This window comes from Delphinus delphis, chromosome 12, assembly GCF_949987515.2.
Source record: "Delphinus delphis chromosome 12, mDelDel1.2, whole genome shotgun sequence".
Taxonomy (NCBI): domain Eukaryota; kingdom Metazoa; phylum Chordata; class Mammalia; order Artiodactyla; family Delphinidae; genus Delphinus; species Delphinus delphis.
This window is the reverse complement of record NC_082694.2, coordinates 12,552,603-12,579,138: the sequence shown is the minus strand read 5'-3', so window position 1 is coordinate 12,579,138 and position 26,536 is coordinate 12,552,603. Positions and strand designations below refer to the sequence as shown.

Here is a 26,536-nt window from a genome sequence, read left to right as displayed (position 1 = left end):
CCTGATAGGTAAACTGAGGCAGGAAAAGAAAAAAAATAAATTCAAATTGTTCTTTTGGAAGACAGCAGTTTTGGTAAAAGCTGGGTGACATGAGGTTAAAAGTGACCGACACAAAGCCTGGACGTCATCCGTCAGTGCAGCTGTTCACCCCTTTCCTCTCTCGTGCCAAGAAATTGTAACTGTCCTGTGATGCTCCCTACAGATGCCACAAGGATGCTGACGTCTGACCTATTACCAGGGTTAGATCAAGGAGGACTGTAACAACACAGAACAACAACACAACACAAAACAACAAAGCATGCTTTCCGCAATGGCGGTAAAGAAGAGACAGCCCTGAGGATAAAGCCAGTGCGTCTGCTCTTCTACAGATCCTCTGTGTCATGAGAAGTCAGTGTCACCTCAACCCTCTTCCCTTCTCAAGTGGGAAAGGGGCCTGTCTGGGAGCTGCCCACCTAACCACAGTCAGCTGTCCCCCTCACCACTTCTGTCTTGGGTCAGATGTTCCCACCATCTCTAGACCTCTCGGCAATCAAAATCAGATGGCCCTCTGGGATTGACTGGAGTCACGTCTAACAAAGCTGTGCTATACAGTACGTCCTACAGGGCTGTTAGCCTGCTCGACCCTCTCTTTCGGGGTCCAGTTACTCTTGCCATCCGCTATGAGGCTGGGGGGCTTCCCTGACAACCACCTTCTGGAATTTTCAAGAGGTTATGAATTGCAGGACTGCTAAGCCCAGTAACCCCTCTCAGTAGTTCACACTGTCTTCTTCAAAGAGCCTAAGTTCCCTGAAGGCAAGAATCAGGTGACAACAGAGGATGAGTTCTATTCACATTGACTAATGAAATAAATGAATGGATGAAGAGTGAGTGAGGAAAGCCCCAAAGATTTCTTGGAATTTTGTAACTTTTCAGGCACTTCTAATTTTTACTACATTGTTTATCTCCCGCTGAAAGGTGCCTTGCCTAACCCAATAACATCAGGCCTTTTCACGACAAAAGGCAAGATCCTAAAGCAGTATTAAATCAGCAGATCCAAGAAGACAAGTGCACTCTGTTCAAGTTCAGACTTACAGACGTCTCTGCATTCTGCCACACGTGAGAGATCCGGTAGCCCACCAGCTCCCCATCCTGCCGCTTAATTGGAGGCTTGATCCATTTGACATCCACCTTGTTGCTAGACTCATTCAGAAACATAGTGACATTCAGAGGTGCTACTGACGGGGCTACAAAAGAGAAAGGAGAGAAGGATGAGGAAGTACGAAGAAAGGCACATGGAGAGTCGTTCTCTTCTTGGTTTTTGTACGTTTGTTTTTTTAATTTTCTACGGAAAGCACTCAAATGAGGCTGAGATTAATAGTGGACTTTCATACATTTCTATGAAGATTTATTAAGATATTATATGTAAGCGCTTAGCACAGTGTCTAGTTCATTGTAGGCACTCAGAAAATGTTAGTTCTTCTCATTTTCCAACACTTCCTTCGTGATAAAATCTCTTCAATGTCACATTAAAAAAAAAAAAAGTGGACTTTCACCTTCTTTTCAATCGAGGACCATTAAGATATCATGAGTTTAGAAAAGTAAGCTTTGTGTCTAAGATTCCAAACAAAATGATCCCTGCATTTCCTCAAGATGTTTAGTGACAGGCTGGTAGGCAAGGCGGTCCGAGCAAGAAATAGGAAATGCAGAAATAGTTTTGTCTTGTTGCATATAATCTTTGCTCTTTTTAGGCTCTGTGAGCTCTGAAATATATTTTTGGGTTACTTTAGTGTGTTTGACAAGACAGCTTGATATTTCTATCAAACAAATGACTTTCATATTGCAACAATCTTTGTAAGAACCACTCAAATAAAATTCTCTTAAAAAGACCACACACAGGGCTTCCCTGGTGGCGCAGTGGTTGAGAGTCTGCCTGCCGATGCAGGGGACACGGGTTCGTGCACTGGTCCGGGAAGATCCCACATGCTGCGGAGCGGCTGGGCCCGTGAGCCATGGCCGCTGAGCCTGCGCGTCCAGAGCCTGTGCTCTACAACGGGAGAGGCCACAGCAGTGAGAGGCCTGCGTACCGCAAGGGAAAGGAGAAAAAAAAAAAAAAAAAAAAGGCCACACACACTCACACAAGCGCTATGGACCTAGAGATGATCATACTAAGTGAAGTCAGACAGATAAAGACTAATATCATATGATATCACTTATATGTGGAATCTTAAAAAATGATACAAATGAACTTATTTATAAAACAGAAACAGACTCACAGACAGAAAACAAACATGGTTATCAAAGGGGAAAGGAGTGGGGAGGGATAAGTTAGGAGTTTGGGATTAACAGACACAAACTACTATATATAATATAGATAAACAACAAGGACCTACTGTATAGCACAGGGAACTATATTCAATATCTTGTAATAAACTATAATGGAAAAGAATCTGAAGAAGAATATATAACTGAATCACTTTGCTGTACACCTGAAACTAACACAACATTGTAAATCAACTCTACTTCAATGAAAGTTTTTTTAAAAAGTAAGCCCTGGGCTTCCCTGGTGGCGCAGTGGTTGAGAGTCTGCCTGCCAATGCAGGGGATGTGGGTTCGAGCCCTGGTCCGGGAAGATCCCACATGCTGCGGAGCAACTGGGCCCGTGAGCCACAACTACCGAGCCTGCGCGTCCGGAGCCTGTGCTCCGCAACAAGAGAGGCTGTGATAGTGAGAGGCCCGCGCACCGCGATGAAGAGTGGCTCCTGCTCGCCACAACTAGAGAAAGCCCTTGCACAGAAACGAAGACCCAACAGAGCCAAAAATAAATAAAATTAAAAAAAAAAAAAGAAAAAAGTAAGCCCTTTCCAAACTAAAACAACAAAGAAGTGGAAGACAGGGAAGGAGGTAGGTAGAGCTCACGGACTCCTCTTGGGGAAGCAAAACACACACAACTCCAAGAGGCTTCTCCAGTAGACACCTGTGCTGCTATAGGCCAAGAAGGCCAGCTGGGGATCAGCTCTGTGTCAAGGCAGGGAACACTGCTGATCTCAGAAGGAAGCCACGTTTTAAAGACCAGAGCCAGGTTACTAATGATCTGAACAGAGCTAATCAGTGAATAAATTTAAATATGTATGTGTATGTGTGCGTGCGTGCGTGCGTGTGCGTGTGTGTAAGACACCTCATGAATGAAGATCAGAGGGTCAAATACTATTTGCTGGGTTAGGTGACGAACTAGAATTTAGCGCTGGTTTTCACTCTCTGGTTTATAGTAAATCCTACACAAGCCACATAACCACTTTATGTCAAAATGTCTATATACAAGGATAATAAACGTTAACGCGCTTTTTAGGAAAAGTATGTATGTGGGTACAGTATGTGTATGAAATAATTTGGGAAACAAGTCAAGATCACAACTACATTCTTTTTTTGGGCGGGAAGAACGTGACTGTAGCTATTAAAACCGAAAAACATATGCCTCCTGACCAATATTTTCTTTCCACGAATTTAATCTAGAAAAGTTCTCCTGTAGGTAGTGTTATATTCATTGAAGCATAATAGTGACAGAAAGGAATAAATGTAATGTTCAGTCAATAATTACGATATAATAAATTCTGATAATTTTCCAATGGATTACTCACTACCCCACACTGAAAAGAATTTGAGAGACCATGTAAATTGATATGAAAGAATATCTAATGGTGGGGGGGGGGTGAATAAAACTGCAAAAAGGTACGTATCAATGATCCATTTTAGAAATTAAAAAATAAGTATTTTACATATAGGAAGAGTAAATATGCAATAATATACACCAAACTGTTGTTGTATTTTTATTTACGGGAGATTAAATTGTATATTTCTGATATATCTGAAAGGGAAACAAAAGGGCACTATAACCTCTTTGTCTCTGCTGATTCCAGGAACAGTAATAATGAAGTTAGAGCAAATTTCAGCTTAGGAAATATATAGCTAAAGCTGTATCTATGAAACGAGTCACACAGTACAATTTACAGAGAAACATGGTTGACTCAACATGTCTTTATGTCTACTCCCTCCTAAAACCCCTCTATGATGACAATAAGAAATTTATAACAGTATAAACTCACAGGGTACAGAGGAGTCAACAGTGGAAGAGAAATGCCAACATACATATGAAAGCTGAAAAGCAGAGTAAGAAGGTGTAATTAACTCAGTAAACGGATTCTCCCCAAAGAACCACAGAGAGGCTCAGAAGCAGAGGGCCAAGGGACCAGAGTGGGGACTAAAACTGGAAGATTGAAAGTTTGATCAGGAAGTAGCCCTCGAGATCCCTCTAACCTATTCCCACACACAGCTGGCAGGTATCCCTCAAATTCCCACAGGAGACAGGATGCTTTATTCCCTGAACTGAAAAACTACTGGACTTGGGGCACCAGTAGAATGGAGGCACGATGAGGGGCTGACAACTAGGGAAATAAGAGGAAGTTCATACATTGACTGAGGGGGACTCCACCTCTGGCTCCTCCCCACCTGATCTTAGAGCATCAGCAGCTGTGTTCATATTCCTGAGGCAGCAGACAGGAGACTCAATTCTAGAGGAAGTAAGTGGCTCTGGGGGAAAGAAAGCCAATATTGACACTTGGGGGTATCCAAACTAAAACACTTAGGTCGCTGGCCAATCACCTGACAGTGAAACCTACAAGCCCCACCCATGCTCACAGAGCTTCCCATCAATCGCTGGTTCTTCACTCTTCAATAGGAGAGACAGTGGAAGATCAGAAGAGGCTGGGGAGGTCTCCTTCATGAATGTCAGAGACCAGAACAAAACACAGGACAGAGCACTCAGAGGAGGCAGAGACAACGTAGGGAACTAGAGAAAACTAAAACACAAACAAACAAAACCAATAATTAACATAGTCAAAGATAAGAAAAGGCTCTCATAATTGAGAACTGGAAAAAACTGTCAATGAAAAATAAAATTATTCTTATATATGACATTGCCAATTTCAATAAAGTATTCAACAGAAGAATTAGAAGATAAATCAAGTAAATCTCCAAAAGAAGAGTAGAATAAAAATTTTAAAAAGGAGGCCAATTTGAGGTAAAAAAAAATTGAGGAAGCAATTAAAGGAGTTTCAACAAATGTCTAATACAGTTATCTGGAAAGAAAAATAGAAGAACATTTTGAAAGGAAAAAATGTATAAGAAAAAGTCTCAAAACCAAAGCATTTGCATTCCTAGATTGAATGCCTATGATGACGAATGAAACAGATCCCACATCACAGCTCATTACAGCACCATGATTAAAGAGAAAAGATATTAAAGAAAAATTAAAACTAAAAAACAGTTCACCTAGAAAACTCAAGTTATCAAAATTCTCTACAATGACACATGAAGCTAAAAACAATGCAGAAATACTTTTAAAATTTTGAGGGAAAATCATTTCCAACCTAAAATTCTCTATTAGGAAAAATTACCAATCCAGTATGACAAACAGACATGCAAGGTCCCACAGTTTTTATTTATATATATATTCTCTCTAGAGCTAATTGAGAATGTGCTCCATGAGAATGAGAGACAGTAAACCAAGAAAGACAAATGCCCAGGAGACGGCAAAGGAGTCACTAGGATGACTCTGGAGGAAGACAGGAAAAGAACCACATGAAAAAATTAAAGATAAGAGTGGCTGGGCCTCACTCAGGGCCAGGAATAGTGCCTGTTCCCATCAATCAGCCTGGAAAATCTAATGATTCAAGGAGCACTGGGTAGAGTACACATAATGGTTTTGTCTCAATAGTGGGTAATAGTTGACCCTAGATGAAGCACTGCTCTGGTCCAGCCTAACAAATACTAAAAGCAATGTCCAAAAGGATCAGTCTTTTCCCATTAGCTTAACTGTGACCCCAAACAAAGCTCACTATTTATAAGAATACAAAAATATCTAGCACTCAACAAAGTAAAATTCACAATGTCAGGAATCCAACCAAAGATTACCAGACATGTAGAAAAATTGGAAAGTACTCTCCACAAGGAATATAAATGAATCAATCAAAACCACTCCAGAAATAAGACTGATGTTAGAATTAGCAGACAAGGACATTAAAACAGTTATTATAACTGTATTCCATATGGTCCAAAAGTTAAGTAGAGACAGGAAAGATACAAAAAAACCCGAAAAGTTACAATGTGAGAGTTGAAATATACACTAGATAGAATTAATGGCAGATTAGATACTGCACAAGAAAAGATTAGTGAATTTGAAGACACAGTAATAGAAACTACCCAAAATAAAACACAAGGAGAAAAGCAGGGAAAAAAGCAATAGCATCAGTGAATTATGGATAACTTCAAGTGATATGATACATGGGTAACTGGAGTCCTCAAAGGAGCGGAGAGGCAGGAACAGAAAAAAATATTTGAAGAAGCAATGGCCAACATTTTCCAAATGTGATGCAAACTATAGACACGCAGATCTCAGAAGTTCAATGAACCCCAAGCCCAAGGGATATAAAGAAAATTACACCAAGGCACATCATAATTAAATTGCTCCAAATCAAATACAAAAGGAAAACCAGAGACATAAGACACATTATACACAGAGGAATAAATTAAGAATTACCACAGGTTTGTTATCAGAAACAACGCAAGCAAGAAGACAGTGCAGTAACCTAGAACTCTATGCCTAATAAAAATACCTTACAAAATGAAGTCCAAAGAAACCCCTCAAAGGTAAAATAAAGATTTCTTTCAGACATACAGAAGCTGAATTTCTCACCAAGATTCCCACTACAAGAAGTAATGAAGAATCCTTTAGGAAGGAGGAAAATAATACCACATGGAAATATGTACAGATTTACACCAAAAAACTGAATAACATTAGAAATGGTAACTACCATTTGGGTAAATACCACGTGGGTAAATATAGGTTTTTTATAATTATATAAATCACTCTAAAAGATTAGGACTCTTTGAACAAAAATAATAACAATCTAGTGTGGGTTTATAACATATGTAAAAGTAAAGTGAGTGACAACAATAGAATAAATATCTGGAGATATCAAAAGAAAAATGAAAGTATACTATGTTAAGGTTCCTACACTATACCTGAGGTGGTATAAACATCCCTTGAAGGCATATGGTAATAAGTTAAACCTGTATACTATAAACCCTAAAGCAACCATTGAAAGAACAGAAAAAAAGAGTTATGGCTAAGAAGTCAAAAAGGAGATAAAATAGAATAAAAACATTCAATGAACCCAAAAGAAGGGGAACAAATTACAGACAGAACAAATAGAAGACAGATGTAAACCTACCCATATGAATGATATCATTACATTTTAATGGATTAAATACCCCAATTTAAAGGCAAGGATTGTGAAGTAAAGTACTGCCTGCATGAAATACCCATTGAATATAAAGATACAAGTAAGTTAAAAATAAGTATGAATAAAAGATACACCACGGAATCAAAAGAAAGAGTAAAATGGCTATTATTAATATCGATAAAATAGATTTCACAGAATATATTACCAAAGATAAAGAAAATAATTTCATAATGATAAAGTGGCCAATGTATTAGGAGAGCATAGTAATATTACACAGTTATGCACAAAATACCAGAACTTCAAAACATGTGAACTGCTAGAACTACAAATAGAAATAGATAAATTCACAGTTATAACTACAGATTTCAATGCACCCGGCTAAATAACTGATAGAAAAAGGAGGCATAAAATCAATAAGAATACAATTTAAAAAACACTGTCAACTAACTTGACCAAGGTAACATTTATAAAACACTCCATCTAATAAGAGCAGAATACACATTCTCAAGTACACATGGAACATTGTCAAGATAGACCATGTTCTGGGCTGTAAAATTGAGTCTTGATACATTTCAAAGGATTCAAGCGATATGAATTATGTTCTTTGGCCCCAACAGAATGAAATTAGAAATCACTAATACAAGTATTTGGAAACTACGTTAGACACCTAAATAACTAATGGGTTAAGGAAGAAATCAAAACAGAAACCAGAAAGTTTTTTAAACTGAATGAAAAGGAAACACCATATAAAAATTGTTCTCAGAGGTTTTTCTTCCTCATTTAAGATATGTTACAATCTTGGCACTAGTTTCATTTGTGCAAGGATTAAGCCCTAACAATTTATGACCTAGACCTGTCCCACCGTCTGTATTAAAATTGGAGCACTGATTATGTAAGGCTGGAGTTAAGGTCAGGAAAGAGGTTCTGAGTAATCCAGAGCTCTATATTGGAAAATAATGGAAACTGGACAATTCAAATCTAACATAACTACAATATTCATAGAAAAAATACAAACGCTTGGAAAACCAAAAGCAGCACACAGAAATGAAAGTTTACAGATGTAAATAAAATTTGCTATAAGAAAATAATGTAGAGACAACAGTACCTACTTCATATGATTGCTATGAGGAGTTAATGAAATAATGCATGTAAAGTACCTAAGATGGTCCCTGGCATGTAGTAGGTGCTTATTGAACATTAGCCACTTCCACATTTATTAGTTTTCTTAAGTTTGATGCTATGAGTAATAACTTTCATATATTTATATTTTAATTAAAATAATATATGCTATAAAGAGTATGCGACTATTAATATCCTCCTAGGTAAAAGAAAATATTCCCTATACATAGTAAGTATAAAGTTTGTCACTAAACCCTTTTCAATTATAGAAGGAAACATCTTTCTTATTTTCATTGGTCACCTCCATAAAATTATCCTCCAGAGACGAAGGCCACACAAAGAAAAAGTTAAACTCTGAATCAGGCCACTGGGAAGGATTTGTTTCATCACATGCCATCAGGCACAATATGCATTCTGAACCCCAGGAATTACCTCTTTCGGTCGTGCTGGCCAGAATCCAAGGGCTCACTGCGGACCAGCCGACTTCATTCATGCAGGACACACCGATGCTGTAATTCGCCAGAGCCTGCAGCTGCTCGATTTGATACAGATGTGGTGAAGCAGAGGTGTTAAAAATCATGACTGAGCCATGACTCAGTGGCTCAACTTCCTCGACCTAAACGAAGAGTAAAATTGTGGACCAGGCGTTAGTAAGGGGGCAGGAATGTCAGACTGGGGGCATTCATGCATTCGGTGTACATGGCCCTTCCTCTCCACTGAGGGGAAGTACCTGCTTCCTTTCGGGCCACACCTTAAATTTCCCACCAGGATCGCTGTGTATTACTCATGCTACTCACTGGGTGCAACAATTGAGGACCTGATGAAAAATGCCTAAAATAAGTGTTCTCACTCCAGCAGGTAACAGAGCAAATAATCGTCATCATAACATTATAGTTATTCTACATTATAACTTATAATAAAAGTAGCTCTTCCTCAGAATCACTTCGCTTCTTGATCATTTTTTTCAGCTGTTTCACAGACTATGCAGTAAAGACAAGGGACTTCGTATGTGGGGCAAAACCTGAAATATTTACTGTCTGACCCTTTAGAGAAAATATTTCCCAAATCCCACTTTAGAAGATGAGATACTTAATTTTTTTTTTTAAAAAAATCTGTATTTCTTTTCATTATGTCTCCTGAGGAATTCTGCTCTTGCTCTGAGGCTAATTTTAGCATGTCCTTTATTCTTACCCCCCAATTCCCACTCCCATATAGATTCAACTCCAAAAGCAAACACAGATAGTATAGATTTTATGGCATTTTTTGGTGGGGAGATATAGGAAAGGGTCATTTGCACCTCACCCAACAAGCTTTTCTCCAAATCTTTTAAAAACCCATCAGCTCTTTCCCCTGAGCCCTTGTACCTCATCTTTCTCTCCATAAACTCCACCAGTCTCTCCACATCCCTCTCCATGTCTTCTGTATGCACAGGCAAGAGAGAGGGATTCCCAGCAAAATTCAGTCTCAGGCTAAACTTCCAGCTTTTCCTTTAAGGAAACCTCTTATCTGGGAACGGGGATCAGGCAGAGTTTTCTCTCACTGTATGTTTTTCACAACTTCTAAAATATGTTGTACATATAAAATCAGAAAGACAAAAATAGTATTGGACAAAAAAGAAGCCACCAAAAACAATTTGGGGAATAAAATCTTAAACCCACAAAATATATTTCTGATAATAATGGGCTTGCAATTATGGGGTGTGGAAACAACGCTGTTATTTCAGGATATGTGTGTTTGCAATTTAGGTCAAGGGGCCACAGATCAACATTTTGGAATTCCAAATCCCCTAGTGGATACCATGAGGGCGGTGCTGGGACCGAGTCTCACCTCTGACTCAGACCCGCAGACTCTGCGGGGTGACAAGAGGGTACCAGTTGGCCTGAGGAGCCACCAGAGGACAAACCAGGAGCTGTGTGCTTATCTTGGTGGTGGCTGTTGGCAGAAATCACTCTTTGTTTCTTCACTTTAGAGTCTGCACCTACTTCCTGCTGACCAAGCGCTGGAACTAAGGTGGAGGAAACCTTGGCTCCCCACCCCTGCCCTATTTCCGGAACAACGTGCTGGACCATTTCCAGGCACAGGGACACTCTTGGAGGGCATGTTCCTAGAAGAAGACGGGTTTCTCTAACAGTGCTCAGTGGGTTCTGGGGGAAAGGAGGGCATGAAACGGCAAGACATATGTGGGAGAGTTAAAAATAGAAACGGAGTCCATAGCCCAAAAATGGGTGAAGAAAGGAACTAATGCCAAGACCAGGGGAAGTGAGAGGGTGTGTCCTGCTAGTGGGTGGATGTGAATCTTGTCCAAAACATTCATTTGTTACCAAGTCAGAGTTTAAAATTGTAACAAACTGGGACTCTGCTACAAAATGATACTTGGTCCCTTCAGAAATGGGAATACATTGTTAATCAACAGAATGTGAAAGTATATAACTTGTGGAGCCAGTTTTGATCGACCTCACTAGGACTGCCAGAGAAAATAAAGGACACCCGTTTATATTTAAAGTTCAGATAGACCACCAATAATTATGGGTATAGGTATGACACAAAATCAACAGTGTAATTAACTTGTAAAGTAACTGGATTCTTATTTGCTAAATCCGGTAACCCTAGGAGAGATGGAAAGGAGAATGGGTGAAGGAAGCCTGAGCTAGCTGGTGGGGCACAGACAGGATAACCATGTCCTGCACAATAGGATCCAAGGTGGGCAAGAGGGGCTGCAATTTAGCAGTCTCAGGATGATTTTTCACGCCCTGGCCACCCAAAGCCAAGGCAAAGAGAGTGCAAGTGAAGCTTGTGTGATCATCCTCCACCTGTAGGGGTGACCTGGTGTTTTCAGACCACTCCACCACCCTACTCTACCTCCCCTCTACCTCACGTCTACCCTGAGACACACTCTTCTCCAAGTGGGGGCAGTACTCTTCCTCAGTCTCCCTGAAGGTAACACCCTCCTATGGGAAGGAGTCTCATGTCCTCTTGGACTCTTCAAACAGTTCAGTAACTGGAAACAATTTTTAAAAAGGCTGGTCCACACAGGGAATATAGCCAATATTTTATAATAACTATAAATGGAGCATAATCTCTAAAAATTTTGAATCACTATGTTGTGTACCTAAAACTATACCTCATTTTTTCTTAAAAAAAGGGCTGGTTCATGCTGTATTTGTGTCCATATGTAGGTTCAGTTATGTCCATATACAGGGAAACAGGCCCTGGTTGTTCCCGAAACAACAGAGTCCTGAAATATGTGAAGCAAAAAAACTGATAGAACTGAAGGGAGAAATACATAATTCAAAAATAATAGTTGAGACCTCGATTTCCTATTTTCAATAATAGATAAAACCATGAGGCAGAAGTTTAACAAGGAAACAGAATAAGTGAACAGGACTATAAACCACCTAGACCTAAGAGACATATAAACGTTCCACCCAACCACAGCTGAATACACCGTCTCCTCAACTGCACATGGAACATTCTCCAGGATAGAACATATGCAAGGCCATACAACAAGCCTTAATAAATTTAAAAGGATGAGGACTTCCAGGGTGGTCCAGTGGTTAAGACTTCACACATCCACTGCAGGGGGCATGGGTTCAATCCCTGGTCAGGGAAGTTCTGCATGCCGCACAGCGTGGCCAAAAGAAAAAAAAAAAGATGGAAGTCATAATAAGTATATCCTCTAAACACAACCAACGAAGGAAGAAAACTTAAGAAATTCACAACTAAGTGAAAATTAAATGACACGCTCCTAAATAACCAATAGAACAAAGAAGAAATCATAAGAAAAGTGATCAAAAACTTGATTTTGAATGGAAAAACCCCCAAATACCAAATCTTATGGTATACAGCCAATGCAGTGCTTACAGGGAAATGTATAGTATAACTGCCTATATCAAAAAAGGAGAAATTTCAAATCAATTACCTAAACTTTCACTACAAGAAACAAAAAGGGGAAAAAAATTAAGCTAAAGTAAACAGAAGAAAGGAAATAAAGGTTAGGGCAGAAATGAATGAAACAGAATTTTAAAAAATAGAAAAAATTAATGAAACCAAAAGTTGGTTCTTCAAAAAAATCAATAAAACTGACCAACCTTTAGTCAGACTGACCAAGAAAAATAAGAGACAACTCAAATTATTAAAATCAGGAATGAAAGAGGGGACATCACTTCTAACTTCAAAGATAAAAAAGCTTCTAATGGAAGATTATGAACAACTGTATACCAACAAATTAGATAACCTAAGAAACGCACAAATTCCTAGAAACACACAAATTACCAAAACTGACTGACGAAGAAATAGAAAATCTGAATAGATCTATAACAAGTAAAGAGATTGAGCTGGTATTACTCAAAAAAACTTTCCACAAACAAAGGCCTAGGAACAGATGGCTTTGCCGGTGATTTCTACTAAATATTGAAGACAATTTCACATCAACCTTCCTCAAATTCTTCCAAGAAACAGAAGAAGTGGGAACGCTTCCCAACTCTTTCTATAAGGCCAGTATCACCCTGATACCAAAACCAGAAAAAGCTAACACAAGAAAACTACAGGCCAATATCTCTTATGAATACAGTCCCAATAAGATAATGGTGATGACTGCAGAACTCTGACTATACTAAAAACGACTGAATTGTACACTTTAAATGGGTGAATATTATGGTATGTAAAATATATTTCAAAAAAGCTGTTCAAAAACAAGGATATCCCTGGTGAGACTTTGTAGACACAAGGAGAATTCCTAACACTTACCAGTACTTGGGAGGTTTGCAAATAACGATGGACAAGATTAAGCAAGGCTGTGGGTAGCAGGGTGAGGGTGGAGGCTATTTTGGGGATGATATGTTTTTACTCTTCTGAGAAGAAACAGCTGTTACACAAGGGTGGGAGGCAATAAGAGCAGAGAAATGAGTTCCACTTGGTATTAAAAACATCTAGTTGTCAACACATAAAATTCTATGAAAGTCACTTCTCTCAGCTGAGTTGGCATGACTGGCCCATGTCAGGTTAATATGTTTTTACCTAATAAGACCAGACATTTAGAAAACTAAGAATAATCCCTGACGTTACTGTATGATCAAGTACAGGCAGAATGCATTCATGTTTTCAGCGGATAATCCATGTGTGTTCAACTACCTGTTCCCACCTGCAACGTCTTCCTGAGACACGGAGGAGCAGGTGGTCCTGAGCATTGCTTTGGGCATCAGAGTTTCCTGGGCTTGAATTCCGGTTTTGCCACTCACAGGCTCTGTGTGCACTGTGGCCCTGCAGTGCTGGTGTGGGTTCCAAGTTAAGATAATGTCTGCAAAGTCCCTGGGCCATTGTGGGCACTCGGTAAAAGGTAGTTACTGCTACCCTTCCCTTTTTTTTTTTTTTTTTTTGCGGTACTCGGGCCTCTCACCGTCGTGGCCTCTCCCGCTGCGGAGCACAGGCTCCGGACGCGCAGGCTCAGCGGCCATGGCTCACGGGCCCAGCCGCTCCGCGGCATGTGGGATCTTCCCGGACCGGGGCACGAACCCGTGTCCCCTGCATCAGCAGGCGGACTCTCAACCACTGCGCCACCAGGGAAGCCCTACCCTTCCCTTTTTTATGAAATGAACACTCAGAGCAGAGCCTATCTCATGGCAAGGTGTCATTTTAGGATGGCTAACCTATATTTCTTACAGCTCTATTTTATACCAATTTTAGGTAGTGGTTAAAAGTGGGTGATGACTCCGTAAGGCCTGTAATCCCCAGGTTTCCCTGGAAGCCACAGGCTGAGATGCAACATTCAATAGTGAAGATGATCCATCTTGTGCTTGCTCTTCTGTCCTTCATGGCCACCAACCCAGGAGAAGCCAGGCTGCAGAGGACCTGGCTCCTTGGACTCCTGGTTACAAGCCAGATGGGTTTTTGTATCTTAAAAATTAATTCTCCCTGGTCTCATGACATTCTATCTTGGAAACATGTTTCTCTTCCAGTTGGCCCTGGACCATGCACAGGAAAGAGGCAGCGTCACAGGGGCGCGGGGAGGGGCAGGGGCAGAACATCATAAAATGGTGCATGCCCAGTGGACGCTGATCGGGGGGAAGGTCAAGGGATTCTGAATGGGGGTGTTGAAATGATCTCAGCACCCATCCTCAGGAGGAAGAAAAATCAGGCAGACCCACTGAGCACCAAACAGCCACTTCTTTTCATTACGGAAGTTCACCTGAATGCTGCAGTCACTGAACGGGGAGTATCCGTCAAAACCGGGGACCCAGGAGATCAGGATGCTGTGTGCGGTACTGTTGCGGACCCTGACTTCAGTTGGCGGGGAGGGAATTGCTATGTAAAAAACAAAGACACACCACAGACACAATTATAAACCACGGGAGGCCACAGCTACCAAACAAATGCATTAATAATACCAAGGCTACTTCTGTTTCTTGAGACTGGGAAAATTAAACACAAGTTTTAAAGATGAGCCATCGTACCCCTAAGGGCAATGGTATTAGCCTACGGAAGTCTTGCAGTGATAGGATGGCTCGGCCAGGGCCAGAGAAGTGGGATGTAGACCTGCTTTCCTGACCCCTGGTGAAGTGAGAAGTTTTAGCTGGACAAGGATGGGGAGACATCCATTTCCTGCTACTGTATGCAGGGCGCTGGTGCTCTCAATGGGGGTGAAGAGCCATGGTGCTGCCCTTGTGGAGCTAAAGGCTGCGTTGGGGAGACCCACATTGATTGAGGATGAGTGCCTTGTGCTGAGAAAAGAGGGGTACCATGGGAACACGCATGTGTGTGCATGCGTGCGTGCATGCGTGCGTGCATATGCGCGTGTGTGATGGAGGAAGGAAGCTTTCCAGGTCGAGGAATAGGGGAGAGTCAGCTCAAGCAAAAGACCCAAGTGCATCTGCTTGCAGGGAGGGGAGGGCATACCGTAATGAATGTGCAATGACCTCAGCCACGGGTGGGACGTGGATAGATATTTAAATTAGAATCCAACGAGGATCTGAAGTTTGAGGGTTTTAGTGTCTTGTGCTATATTTAACTCTTTTTAAAAAAGGAAATATATATTAAAATCTGTGAATCAATATTATTTTTATTTATTTATTTTGGCTGTGCCGCACGGGATCTTCGTTCCCGGACCAGGGATGGAACCCTCACCCTCAGCAGTGAAAGCACGAAGTTCTAACCGCTGGACCACCAGAAAATTCCCATACGTTTAACTCTTAATTAATGGTAATAACCGCACTAATAATCCAAAATGATGACTCATGTTTTTGAGTGCTTACTCTGTGCCAGGAACCTATGGACTTCATTAAACATGACTAGTCTGATAGGAAGAACCCTATCAGAGCAGCAGTCTTACGATCCCCATTGACGGATGAGGAAACTGAGGACCAGAGAAGTTAAAAACTTGCCAAAGCGCACAGAACTCATAAGCAGCAGAATGGGGACTTAAACTCGGGTCTGCCTGACTCCAGCACTAGTGTCCCTCAACAGGACGCTGGAAGCTGGTTGCAGGGGCAGCAAGCAGACCAGCGAGTACCAGCAGGGGCTGGGGAGTGGGGTCACCACTTAGCCAGCTGCATGGCCCATGGCTCAGCTCAATGCCCTCTCTAAACTCAGCTCCCGCTTCTACTAAGGGCGGGGAGTGACCACACTGTTCCACGGGCTGGGGTGAGGATGAAATGCGGTAACGCACGTACGAGGTCTGGGGGAGGTGCGCTGGTGGTAAAGGCGAGGACAGGATGCGCAGGGGATAAGAGGGAAGGAAGGCTGGGACCGTGTTAAGCGCTCACTGGGTACGGTATTCAGGAGTTTCAGTTTTACCAGGAGACACACAGACGGATGAATGGGAAAGAGTCAGTGTTTCGTTTGACTCACTTCCCTAAATAGAGTATCTGCCTTTCCATATCAAAGTTTGGCCACGTATATACCTCAGTTGATAACAGACGAGCAGGGAGTTTTGGTTGCTTTGATATACATGCTGAAATCAACGAAAGCCCCAAACATAAGGTTTGGAAATTGGCTTTATTAAAATAAAGTCCTAGTTGCGATTCTGTCTGAAGCATAAAATTCAGGAAGTGCTTCTCATTTTATGGATTTTTAAACTTTAAGATGTTGATATTTTATGAAAATGTCTTTACAAATTTATGCCCACGCGTGGATTCCCGAAATTCTCAACATTTCTTTTGAAAATTGTAATAATGGAATTCGTAATGAAGGAAGGAAGTTATTCAGTTCCTCTCCTAGTAACTTTCGGTTTGCTCATTTTTTTCTTCCAATGAACTTTTTGAAAATGCCCTCTCATAGCCTCTTCTAGTTGATTTGCTGAAACTAAACCATCAGCACCTTTAAAAAGTATGTCTTTTGTAATTTTGAGTCTTCTGCTGTGCATTACCCACCCTTTAACTCATTATTAAACACATTCTGCTTTTTCCCCTCTATTATTTCCCCAAGGATAAGACCAAAGGGAATATGAACTCAATATTGCCTCTCAATATTTAAATTAAGAACAAATAACATAGAGAACAGACTGGTGGTCACCAAGGGGGAGGGGGGTGGGGGAGGGATAGAATGGGAGGCTGGGGTTAGCAGATGTAAGCTTTTATATATAGAACGGATAAACAACAAGGTCCTACTGTATAGCACAGGGAACTATATTCAATATTCTATGATAAACCACAATGGAAACGAATATTAAAAACAGAATATATATATATATATATATATATATATATAACTGAATCACTGCTATACAGCAGTAATTAACATAACATTGTGAATCAATTATACTTCAATAAAAATAAATTAATTAAAAATAAATTAAGAACAAATACTAAAACATACCATTTCCCTGAATTTCTATGAGAAAGGTTAAGGGAGATGAGTTGAAAGGGATAAAAAGACGGTTTTCCTTTCCTTTCAAGTTTCAGGTTTAAATACCTTTGATCCCACAAAAGGAGGAGGAATCTGATGATTGGTTTGGATTGTCCAATCCAATGGCAGATAATTGGACTGGAATGTCTCCACCAGCCTGGGGGAGGTTTCAAACATGCGCCTTCCATTCTGTTATATCCCACCTCAGAGGAAGCAAGGGGGGTGGAGGAGGTTAGGAGAGAGAGGGACAGGAGCCCTGTGCCCCCAGAAGAGTGACTCTGACCTTCTCCTTCCTCAGGACAGCTGCTGGTGGAGACTTGCTTCAGCCCCAGATGCCCAAGGAAGGACAGAGCCCATCCTCAGATCAGTGCCCCAAGCTGCGCCCACCCTGGGGGCTCTTCAAGGAGTTATGGGGACTAGTTCAGGGTAGAAAAGGAAAAAGTGAAAATAGGAGCCAAGATGATCCAGGGTCAGCATTTCAGACAATTTTCTTCTCCATCTGAGCAGAACTAAACTAGCTAATGTTGATCAAAGACAAGTGTCAGGCCCTGTTATGAGTACTTTTACTTGCATTATCTCATTGAACCCTCAAGAGGAGGTAGGTTCTGTAATCATCCCCATTTTACACAGGGGAACACCGAAGGCAGAAAGGTTAAGTGACTTGTCCAAGGTCACAAAGGGAAGCCAGGACTCAATCCCAGGTGGCTGGCTGCAGAGATCACACTGTACCCCCTAACCCCCGGAACATGCAGGGGGCACTCCACCCTGCCGCTTACCTTTGATGTTGATCTGCACGCCCTTGGACACGGTCAGCCCTTTGTCATTGTGGGCCTCACAGCTGAAGATCGCGGTCTCAGTCAGACCTGGAGGGGAAGGAGAGCCGTGAGACCAGCTGCAGAGAGACAGGCTTCTGTTTATCAGAATCGTATGGGGGTTTCAGCATCCTTTTACTTCTTGGTTCACTGCTTCAAGCCATAAATGCAAAGTTAATTAAAAATACGTGTTGGTGTTTGAAAAACAAACCTAGGATTAAACCCTATGTACCAGGAGCAAGGCAACCATGGGCTTAAAAGGCAGCTGTGAGAGAGTGGCATGGACATATACACACTACCAAATGTAAAACTGATAGCTAGTGGGAAGCAGCCGCATAGCACAGGGAGATCAACTCGGTGCTCTGTGACCACCTAGAGGGGTGGGATAGGGAGGGTGGGAGAGAGATGCAAGAGGGAAGAGATATGGGGATATATGTATATGTATAACTGATTCACTTTGTTATAAAGCAGAAACTAACACACCATTGTAAAGCAATTATACTCCAATAAAGATGTTAAAAAAATTTTTTTAAAAGGCAGCTGTAATTCATTAAAAGCCTTTATTTTTCCCCGATGACGAAACATTAGGTAACAAAGCAGTATCATTTAGTTTTGAAATTTCTGCGAGGAGGTATGGGAATCCCTGGCCCCCAAGTCAAGACAAGTAGTTTCTGAGGCTCACACAGACACTCTCCTGTTTAGCACCGCATACACTCCACAGTATGGACACGTCAGGGTACCAGAAACAGCAGGATAAAAGTTACAGTTTTAAAAATTTCAGGTGATCTGTGGTAATGAATCCCTTTTTAATAGTAAAACTCAATGTATTCATAAGGAATTATATAAACACAAGGCATCATTATTGATTACTTGAAGAAAAGACACTGGTGCTGAATGAAGAAAATTCTATCATTTCAGAGGTCTGAAGACATCTTGGAAATGAAAAAAATTAGCTGACATTAGTTTTAAGGAGAAAGGAAGAGAGGCGATCCAGATCTTGGTTTCTTATAATACTATTCTCCAGTGAAAGGAACCAGAGCTCCTCGGAGAAATGGATGAATGTCAGGTTGGAGCAAAACACACATGAGCCTGGAGCAAAATATAACACAAACAGCACACCACACACACACACACACACACGGATGGGGGTACGGCAAAGAGACACGGGATCCAGCTGAAAGAACTCCCAATGGCCAAAGCTGGGACAATTTGAGCAAGCAAATAAAGTAGCATTAAATCGTAACCCAAAGTATAAAACAAATATCCATGAGTCTATATTGATATGAACAAATGATTAAATAAAAGGGGGAGAAGAGACAAATGCCCCATGCAGAGGAATTCCGAATGGTTTTTATACAGACGCTCTGCCCCCAAAGAGGGGCATCACTCCTGACTCCTTAAGGCTGCACGAAGTGACTTCCTTCCAAAGAGGACAGTAGGGAAAGGGGAATGAAAGGAAAACTTCTGAGTGAGAAACTGACAAACGTCCAGCTCAGCCAGATGGTCAAGGTCAAGACCAACAATGGTAAGCCGTGTTGACGGAATGTACCCTTGATACGATGAGAATGGCATTTCTCCTCTACGGTCTTCCTCCTCCAAAACATATAACCCAAATCTAATCATAAGAAAAATGACCAAAAACATCAGACAGGTCCAAACTGTGGGACATTCTACAAAAAACCTGACCAGTACTCCTCAAAACTGCCCAGGTCATTAAAAACAAGGGAAGTTTGAGAAATCGTCACAACCAAGAGGCCCCTTAGGGAGACATAACAACTAAATCCTGGAACAGTAAAAGGACATTAGGTAAAAACTGAGGAAATCTGAATAAACTATGGACTTTAGTTAGTAATGAGGTATCAGGAATTTCCAGAGATAACAGAATAATCAGTTATGTGCTAGTTTCAGGCTTACATTTACTGAAGGGACATTTCAGTGAGATAAAGAGGTTTGCTTTGGGACTTCCCTAGTGGGCCAGTGGTTAAGGCTCTGTGCTTCTAAAGCAGAGGGTGCAGGTTCGATCCCCGGTTGGGGAACTAAGATCCCACATGTTGTTTGGTGCGGCCAAAACATTTTTTAAAAATTGTAAAAAAGAGGCATGCTTGGAAGGGCTGCTCAGAAGGACACCCTGAGGTCCACTACCTCCCAAAGTCTCAAAAACACCTGTGAAAATCTCTCTGGAGAAGATGAATCTACAAACCTGTTAGGGAACGTTTCATTCCCGATTCATTATGCTAAGTTCTAAAAGTAATGCAATGGGTATAAGGAAGTGAAATAATTTTTTATGGTACACTATACTGTGTCACATTAAATATAGTTGTTCAAAAATGATGCTATCAGTATTGGTTTATGAATTGTAACAAATGTACCACACTAATTAATGTAAGATGTTCATAACAGGGGAGTGTGGGCGTGAGGTTTATGGGAATAATCTGTACGAGATGGCACACAATTTTTCTATAAAGCTAAAACTATTCTAAAATTTTAAAAGATTATTTTTAAAAAGCACAGCCATATATTTACCATCTAGTTGAATCTGGAAACTTTCTCTCTGACACACAAGGTGCCTGGCCCAGAGCTTATATCATAAACTGGAGAAAGACGGATAAAATTCTTGAAAATACACCATCACTCACTTCTTGCCAGAAAGGCTTATATGTTTTTTTGTTTGTTTCGCTCTACTTGTGTAGGATATTTTCCATCGGATGATTTTAAAATCCAAAGCTCGTCACTAATGAAGTCATTAAATATTTGAAACAAGCTGCAGAGGGAAACCCAGCCGGGAACCAGCCAGGAAAGACTGTCCACATTGGATGCCCGCACAGTGAAGGCTGCACTGAGGCTGGGCCACATGGCCTGGGAGAAGTTCTAGGAAGAAATGCAAATCTGATCCCTTTCAAGTCAGTGCCTCTCCTGAGGGATTAGCTGTGCACAAAAAAATCAGTGTTGGTGGGTGTTTGTTCTTTTCCATCCACATGGAAGTCTGTTCCAGCATCTGACCTCTTTTGACTAGACTCTCTGTCCTACGATTCTGTGGTGACCTTTGACTTCTCCTAAATAATTTTAGATCAGAATATGATAGCTACTTCAGGTATTTTAATTTTCCAAGATGAGGATTCCCCTCAGACTGGAGGAAAATCCTAAATCAGATTGCTTAATTAGATTCTCTAAATCCAAGTGCTAAGAAACTAAAATTCCAGGTAGGACCCAGCTCTTTCACATTGGGTCACCTCCTCTCGAATGAGAGATGAAACTAATAGATGGTGTGATGGTTTAGAAAATATTTATTTCACTGAAGAGGAATATTTATTTCAAACCCACTAGCCACATCTATAAAAGAACATCTGTAAATACACGGCCTTAAGGAGTCTTTGGATCTTCTGCTTGTATTCCTCCCAAAGAATTTTGAAAAATATATGTAGCCTCTTACACGTTTTGCGGTTTGCATCTTAAACTGTTCACCATTTAAACAGCTGCAAAAAATGTAATTTCAGGTACCCTGGATATGCTGATAATTTAAAGTAAAACCCCTTTAGAGTCCCATGCAATATACATATTACTGGGACGGGAGACCCAGCATCACCTGCTGAAATAATTCTCCCCAGAAATCAGAAGTTTTCAATCATGACTTTGCTACTTCCCCTGCAGAATTTTATCCTAATGGCATATATGTGTGTGTTTGAAAGTCACTGATAATCACCCTATGATACTCCTCGGTGATAAAATTACACTTACGTATTGAAATTGGAAAACAAACTTTCTTCTAGATTGATGACCTTTACAAGTATTATTTAGGGCACAACGGATCAAAACAATATACATGTCATTTTTAAACATACAAAGCAAAATTTTATGGGAAGCACAACTCCTCTGCTGGACAAAATTTGGAATTTTCTATGTGGTAGTCTGGAATTTTGTTAACCTTGAGCCAAGGCACTAGAGCAGCTGTTCTCAGAGTGTGGTCTAGAGGCTCCCGGGCATCCCAGAGATACTTTGGGGGGGCCTCAAGTTGAAAACTATTTTTGTGAGAATAGCAATATGTTACTTGCCCTCTTCACTCTCATGCTCTCGGGAATGTATGATGGAATTTTCCATAAGGTGTATGATGCGTGATGATGTCATAGCTCTACGAGCTGATGAAACGTGCTTGTGTATTCTTGTGTTTTAATTTCTAATTCAGTAAATGGCAATAGATGTATCTCACGTAAACAAAAACGTGTAGGTTTTCAATCACTTTTAAGACAGTAAAGAGGAGACCAAAGCATTGGAGAACTGATGCCCTGTTGTGACTCCAGGTAAGGCAGAGAGAGGTCTTTTTTCTTTTGTAAAGTAAGAAAGAGATGACAGGGAAGTAGAAGGTGAAAAAGAAAAACTGGCACAGAGTCAGGACTTCGGGCATTTTGTCAGGCACTGACTTTCGGAAAGAGGACACATACTGCATGAGGATCCACTGACCCCTCTAAGCCGTCACCTGGGGCCCCTGCTGGCAGTCACTTTCCCAGGCAGGCCTGTGACACCTGGCTTTTCACCTTAGCTTCCAGGTCATCAGCTCCCAAATGAGAGGCCCGTTTTGCCAGGCTACATGGACTCGCAAAACTTGGCTTATATTTAGAAAAATCAGCTTTGGCTCGGTCAGAAGACACTCAATCAAAACTTATATTTTGTACATATTTGAGCAGACATCTGCAGGCTAAATCCAGTCATTTGATTTCAATCGCTCTTGTCCAAACTCTTGGGAAACACTTGAGTACACACTGCAAGTGACATTCCCAACTGGTTGTGAGGGCAAGAGGAGCCCTGCTAGAAAACAAGAGGATGGAGTTGTTTCCTTGAGATCCACCATCTAGTTATAGATCGCAAAGATGAGTTAAGCCCACAGTTCTTCGGTCCTGCAAGGTTGATCAATACTGAGAGTGAAACCGCTCCTCGGGGAACATGATTTTAGGTTAAGCGGGAAGTCATTTTTCCTCTTCGTGTTTCTCTTCAGAGGACACACAAAGTCAGGAAGACGATCTGCAGCTAATTCCCTGGTACAGAGCACCCACTCTGATTCAGAACTGCCCACAAGTAGCCAAACCATCTAGGAGAGCAGATCTGTCTGGGGGCTGAGGTGGTGAATGTCCACAGGCCAAAAGGATGCCAGCAGAGAGAAGTGGAAACTGCTTCCAACCCAGGTTAACTTTCTCCAGAACTGGATGGGCCAAAACTTAAGGCCAAATATAGGCTTCCTGGCTTAATGTATTCAGTGACCTTTCTATTTTTGCTTAATGGCACAAGCTTCCTAACTGGAGACTCATTTATAAGCCTGGGTTGAACACAGCAACCCAGACGTACTAAGAAAGACAGCTCCCCCCCCCCTCACTTTTCTGTTCTCCCTCGGGATGAACAATAACCAGACTGGAATAGACCTTGAAGTTTTAGAGCCCAAACACTTGTGGCTTCCCAGGGAGAAATTCATCCACACACCCCTCCGTCTCCACCCTACCACCCATTCTCCCGAGCGCCCCCAGCACCAGCGTCTCCACATCTCCTGTTACTGTGTCCTCTTCTCGTGGGCATCCCTCTTACTCCATTATGTACCACCCAAGTCCATTATGATGGTTCATGCCCCTCTTGCTTGGTCCTCTGCTAGTTTAAAAAAAGACAGCCCCTGACACAAGGTCTGAAAGACATTTTAGGGAACATTCAGCCACAGGATGTTCCCTGGAGGAAAGGACAGTCAGAATCGCTGAGGAATCAGCTTCTAAGAGCACAGTTAGGGCAGTTCTTTGAGTTCTAGGTTAAGGAATCCTGTCCCTTTAATTTTCTTCCCTAGTGTTCATCTTTCTACCCAAAGAGGCAGGAAATAGAAGAATACGCTGCATAAATGAAGGACTTACACTTATTAACTTGGAATTCACTATCTGCCCGGAATTCACTCATTCAACATTTACAGGCACTTGGGATCTAGTCATGAATGAAACAAAGATCCTTACCCTTAGAGAGCTCACATTCTCATGGAGAAAAGTGGGTGGGAAATAATAAACTTAATAAATAAGTAAGCTGCATGTTCTATTAGAAGGTGATTAGTACGATGGAAAACTAGGGATCAGGGGGTCAGGGTGGGTAGAGAGAAGTGGCTGTGGTTTTAAATATGCAGGTCAGAGGGAGCTCCTTGAGAAATGGCCTCTCAGGAAAGACTCAGGGTGAGGGAACGGGCCAAGTTTATTCTGGAGGGTGACGGAAGGTTCAAACCAGAGGGAACATGTGGGTCAGGCCTTTGTCCTCCAAGTGAGGTGGGGAACCTGGGGCTTTGAGCAGAAGACTGATATGATCTAGTCTGTGTTTTATAAGGATCGTTCCAGCCGCCACGCAAAGACTAGCCCTTCGGCCATAAGGTCCCTTAATTGCTCCAAATTTTTTCCTGATCTGCAAAATGGGAATTAAAAAATGCCTAACTATAGCACAGGTTGCAATGTGGCTCAGAGTAAATCTTTACCAAAAGCACTGTGAGAATTACGAACTGATTTATATAAATTCTCATTATTATTGTTACTGTTGTTATGACAATGAACATTACGAATTATAGCCAATTAACTAAAACCAAAACTAGCTTAGCTGTTTTCTAAATGTGGATTTAAATATAAAATGAGTAGTTTTTAAAAAGTAAAAACCAGAAAGATGAGCCTAAGTCCCCCACTCTTGGTAGAAAGGTAGCTCAAAATTGACAATGAGTTAGTAACTGTTGCATATGAAAATTTGTAACAGGTAACATTTCAGTCATTCCTGTAGGCTGCTTCTGTACCAAGGCCTTTACATCCATTATTTCACTGAATCCTCATAAATGTTCTATGAAGTAGACACTGTTATTACCCCTATTTTCTATGAAGAAGGTGAGTAAGTTGCCTAGGGACACAGTGGTGAACTGGCATTAGTCTGTATCAGAGCTCGGGATCTTAACCACTAACCTGTAACGCATCCCACCACTGAACACCATGCAGCAAAAGCTTTCTGCAGTTCTGCTCTTTATTTGGGGACTTTATTTTGCCAATGACAAAGTACTTCCTTGGGGAAAATAACTTTGCTTTGGAATAGTTTTCAATTCACAAGAAACTGCAGAAAGAGTAAAGAGCTCCTAGCACCCTTCACCCAGGTTCCCCTAAAAGGTAAGATCTTACCTGATCATAGTACAACCATCAAAACTAGGAAGGTGACTTTGGTACGATAAATACTTTTTTTTTTTTTGGCCGCACCTTGCGGCCTGTGGGATCTTAGTTCCCCCACCAGGGATCGAACCCGCCCCACCTGTAGTGGAAGTGCAGAGTCTTAACCACTGGACCACCAAGGAAGTCCCTGGTACAATACTATTAACTAAAATACAGACCTTATTCAGAGTTCACCAGCTTTTGGTTGTTTTATTTTGTGTGTGTGTGGGGGGGGATTTCTATGAAATTTTATTACAGGTACAGATTCGTGTACAGATGGAGAACTGTTCCATCACCAAAAAGAAGCTTCCCTGTGCCACCCTTTTTACGAACATCCTTCCCCCAACCTAACATCTGGCAGGAGCTGATGTGTACGCCATCACTGTAAGTTGTCATTTACGTATGGACACCAAGGGGGGAAAGTGGTGGTGGGATGAATTGGGAGATTGGGATTGTCACATATACACTAATATATATAAAATAGATAACTAATAAGAACCTGCTGGATAAAAAAATAAAATAAAATTCAAAAAAAAAAAGATAATGTTGTCTAAATGGAATTACATAGCATGTAACCTTTTTTTTTTCCCCCTGTACCAATGGGATCATTTATTTACAATTCAGTAAAAGTCTCAGCCCAAACCAGCAAAACCATCTATATGATTGTAGAGAGCCATATACGGGTAATTTGCCTTCTGACAAAAATCTGGAGAGCAGAAAGGTGCCACAAATTGAATTAGCCTCAGATTGTTCAGAAAGGAAATCACAGCTGGAAAACATTTCAAACAGAGATCCCTTCGAAGAGCCTTCCAAGGACAGCCGCCAAGTATATTTTACACGTAACCTTTGAGATTGGCTTTGTTGACTCAGAATAATGCCCTTTAGACAAAGTACTTCTTTGCTCATGGTTCTTGAAGACAGCGCTTACATCACAGAGGAAAAAACAAAACAAAACCGATATCAAGAGGGGAAAGCGTATGACCTTCCTGTTCAAACATGTCTCAACAATCAGGGCTCTTTAAACCACTTCCCTGCTCAGCTTCCTCTTGGTAGAAGGGATGGGAAAAGTTTACTTCAGGGTTAATTCCAAGATAGCAGGGTGCCTACCTGCAAACATTCAGATTTTATTTTATTTTTTTTGCGGTACGCGGGCCTCTCACTGTTGTGGCCTCTCCCGTTGCGGAGCACAGGCTCCGGACGCGCAGGCTCAGCGGCCATGGCTCACGGACCCAGCCGCTCCGCGTCATGTGGGATCCTCCCGGACCGGGGCACGAACCCGCGTCCCCTGCATCGGCAGGCGGACTCT

The 26,536-nt window shown here is 41.4% G+C and overlaps 1 protein-coding gene across 1 annotated transcript in view; it reads right to left on the bottom strand.

Annotated features, from left to right (window-relative positions):
* The window catches only part of MERTK (MER proto-oncogene, tyrosine kinase), a 111,117-nt gene that overhangs the window by 45,885 nt on the left and 38,696 nt on the right, over window positions 1–26,536 (bottom strand). Inside the window, exons 5-8 of the mRNA XM_060027359.1 lie at window positions 18,011–18,097; window positions 14,581–14,696; window positions 8,829–9,012; window positions 1,072–1,223 (exon numbers count right to left, since the gene is read on the bottom strand). Of these exons, the coding sequence (XP_059883342.1) occupies window positions 1,072–1,223; window positions 8,829–9,012; window positions 14,581–14,696; window positions 18,011–18,097 (539 nt within the window). The remainder of the gene's footprint in view (window positions 1–1,071; window positions 1,224–8,828; window positions 9,013–14,580; window positions 14,697–18,010; window positions 18,098–26,536) is intronic.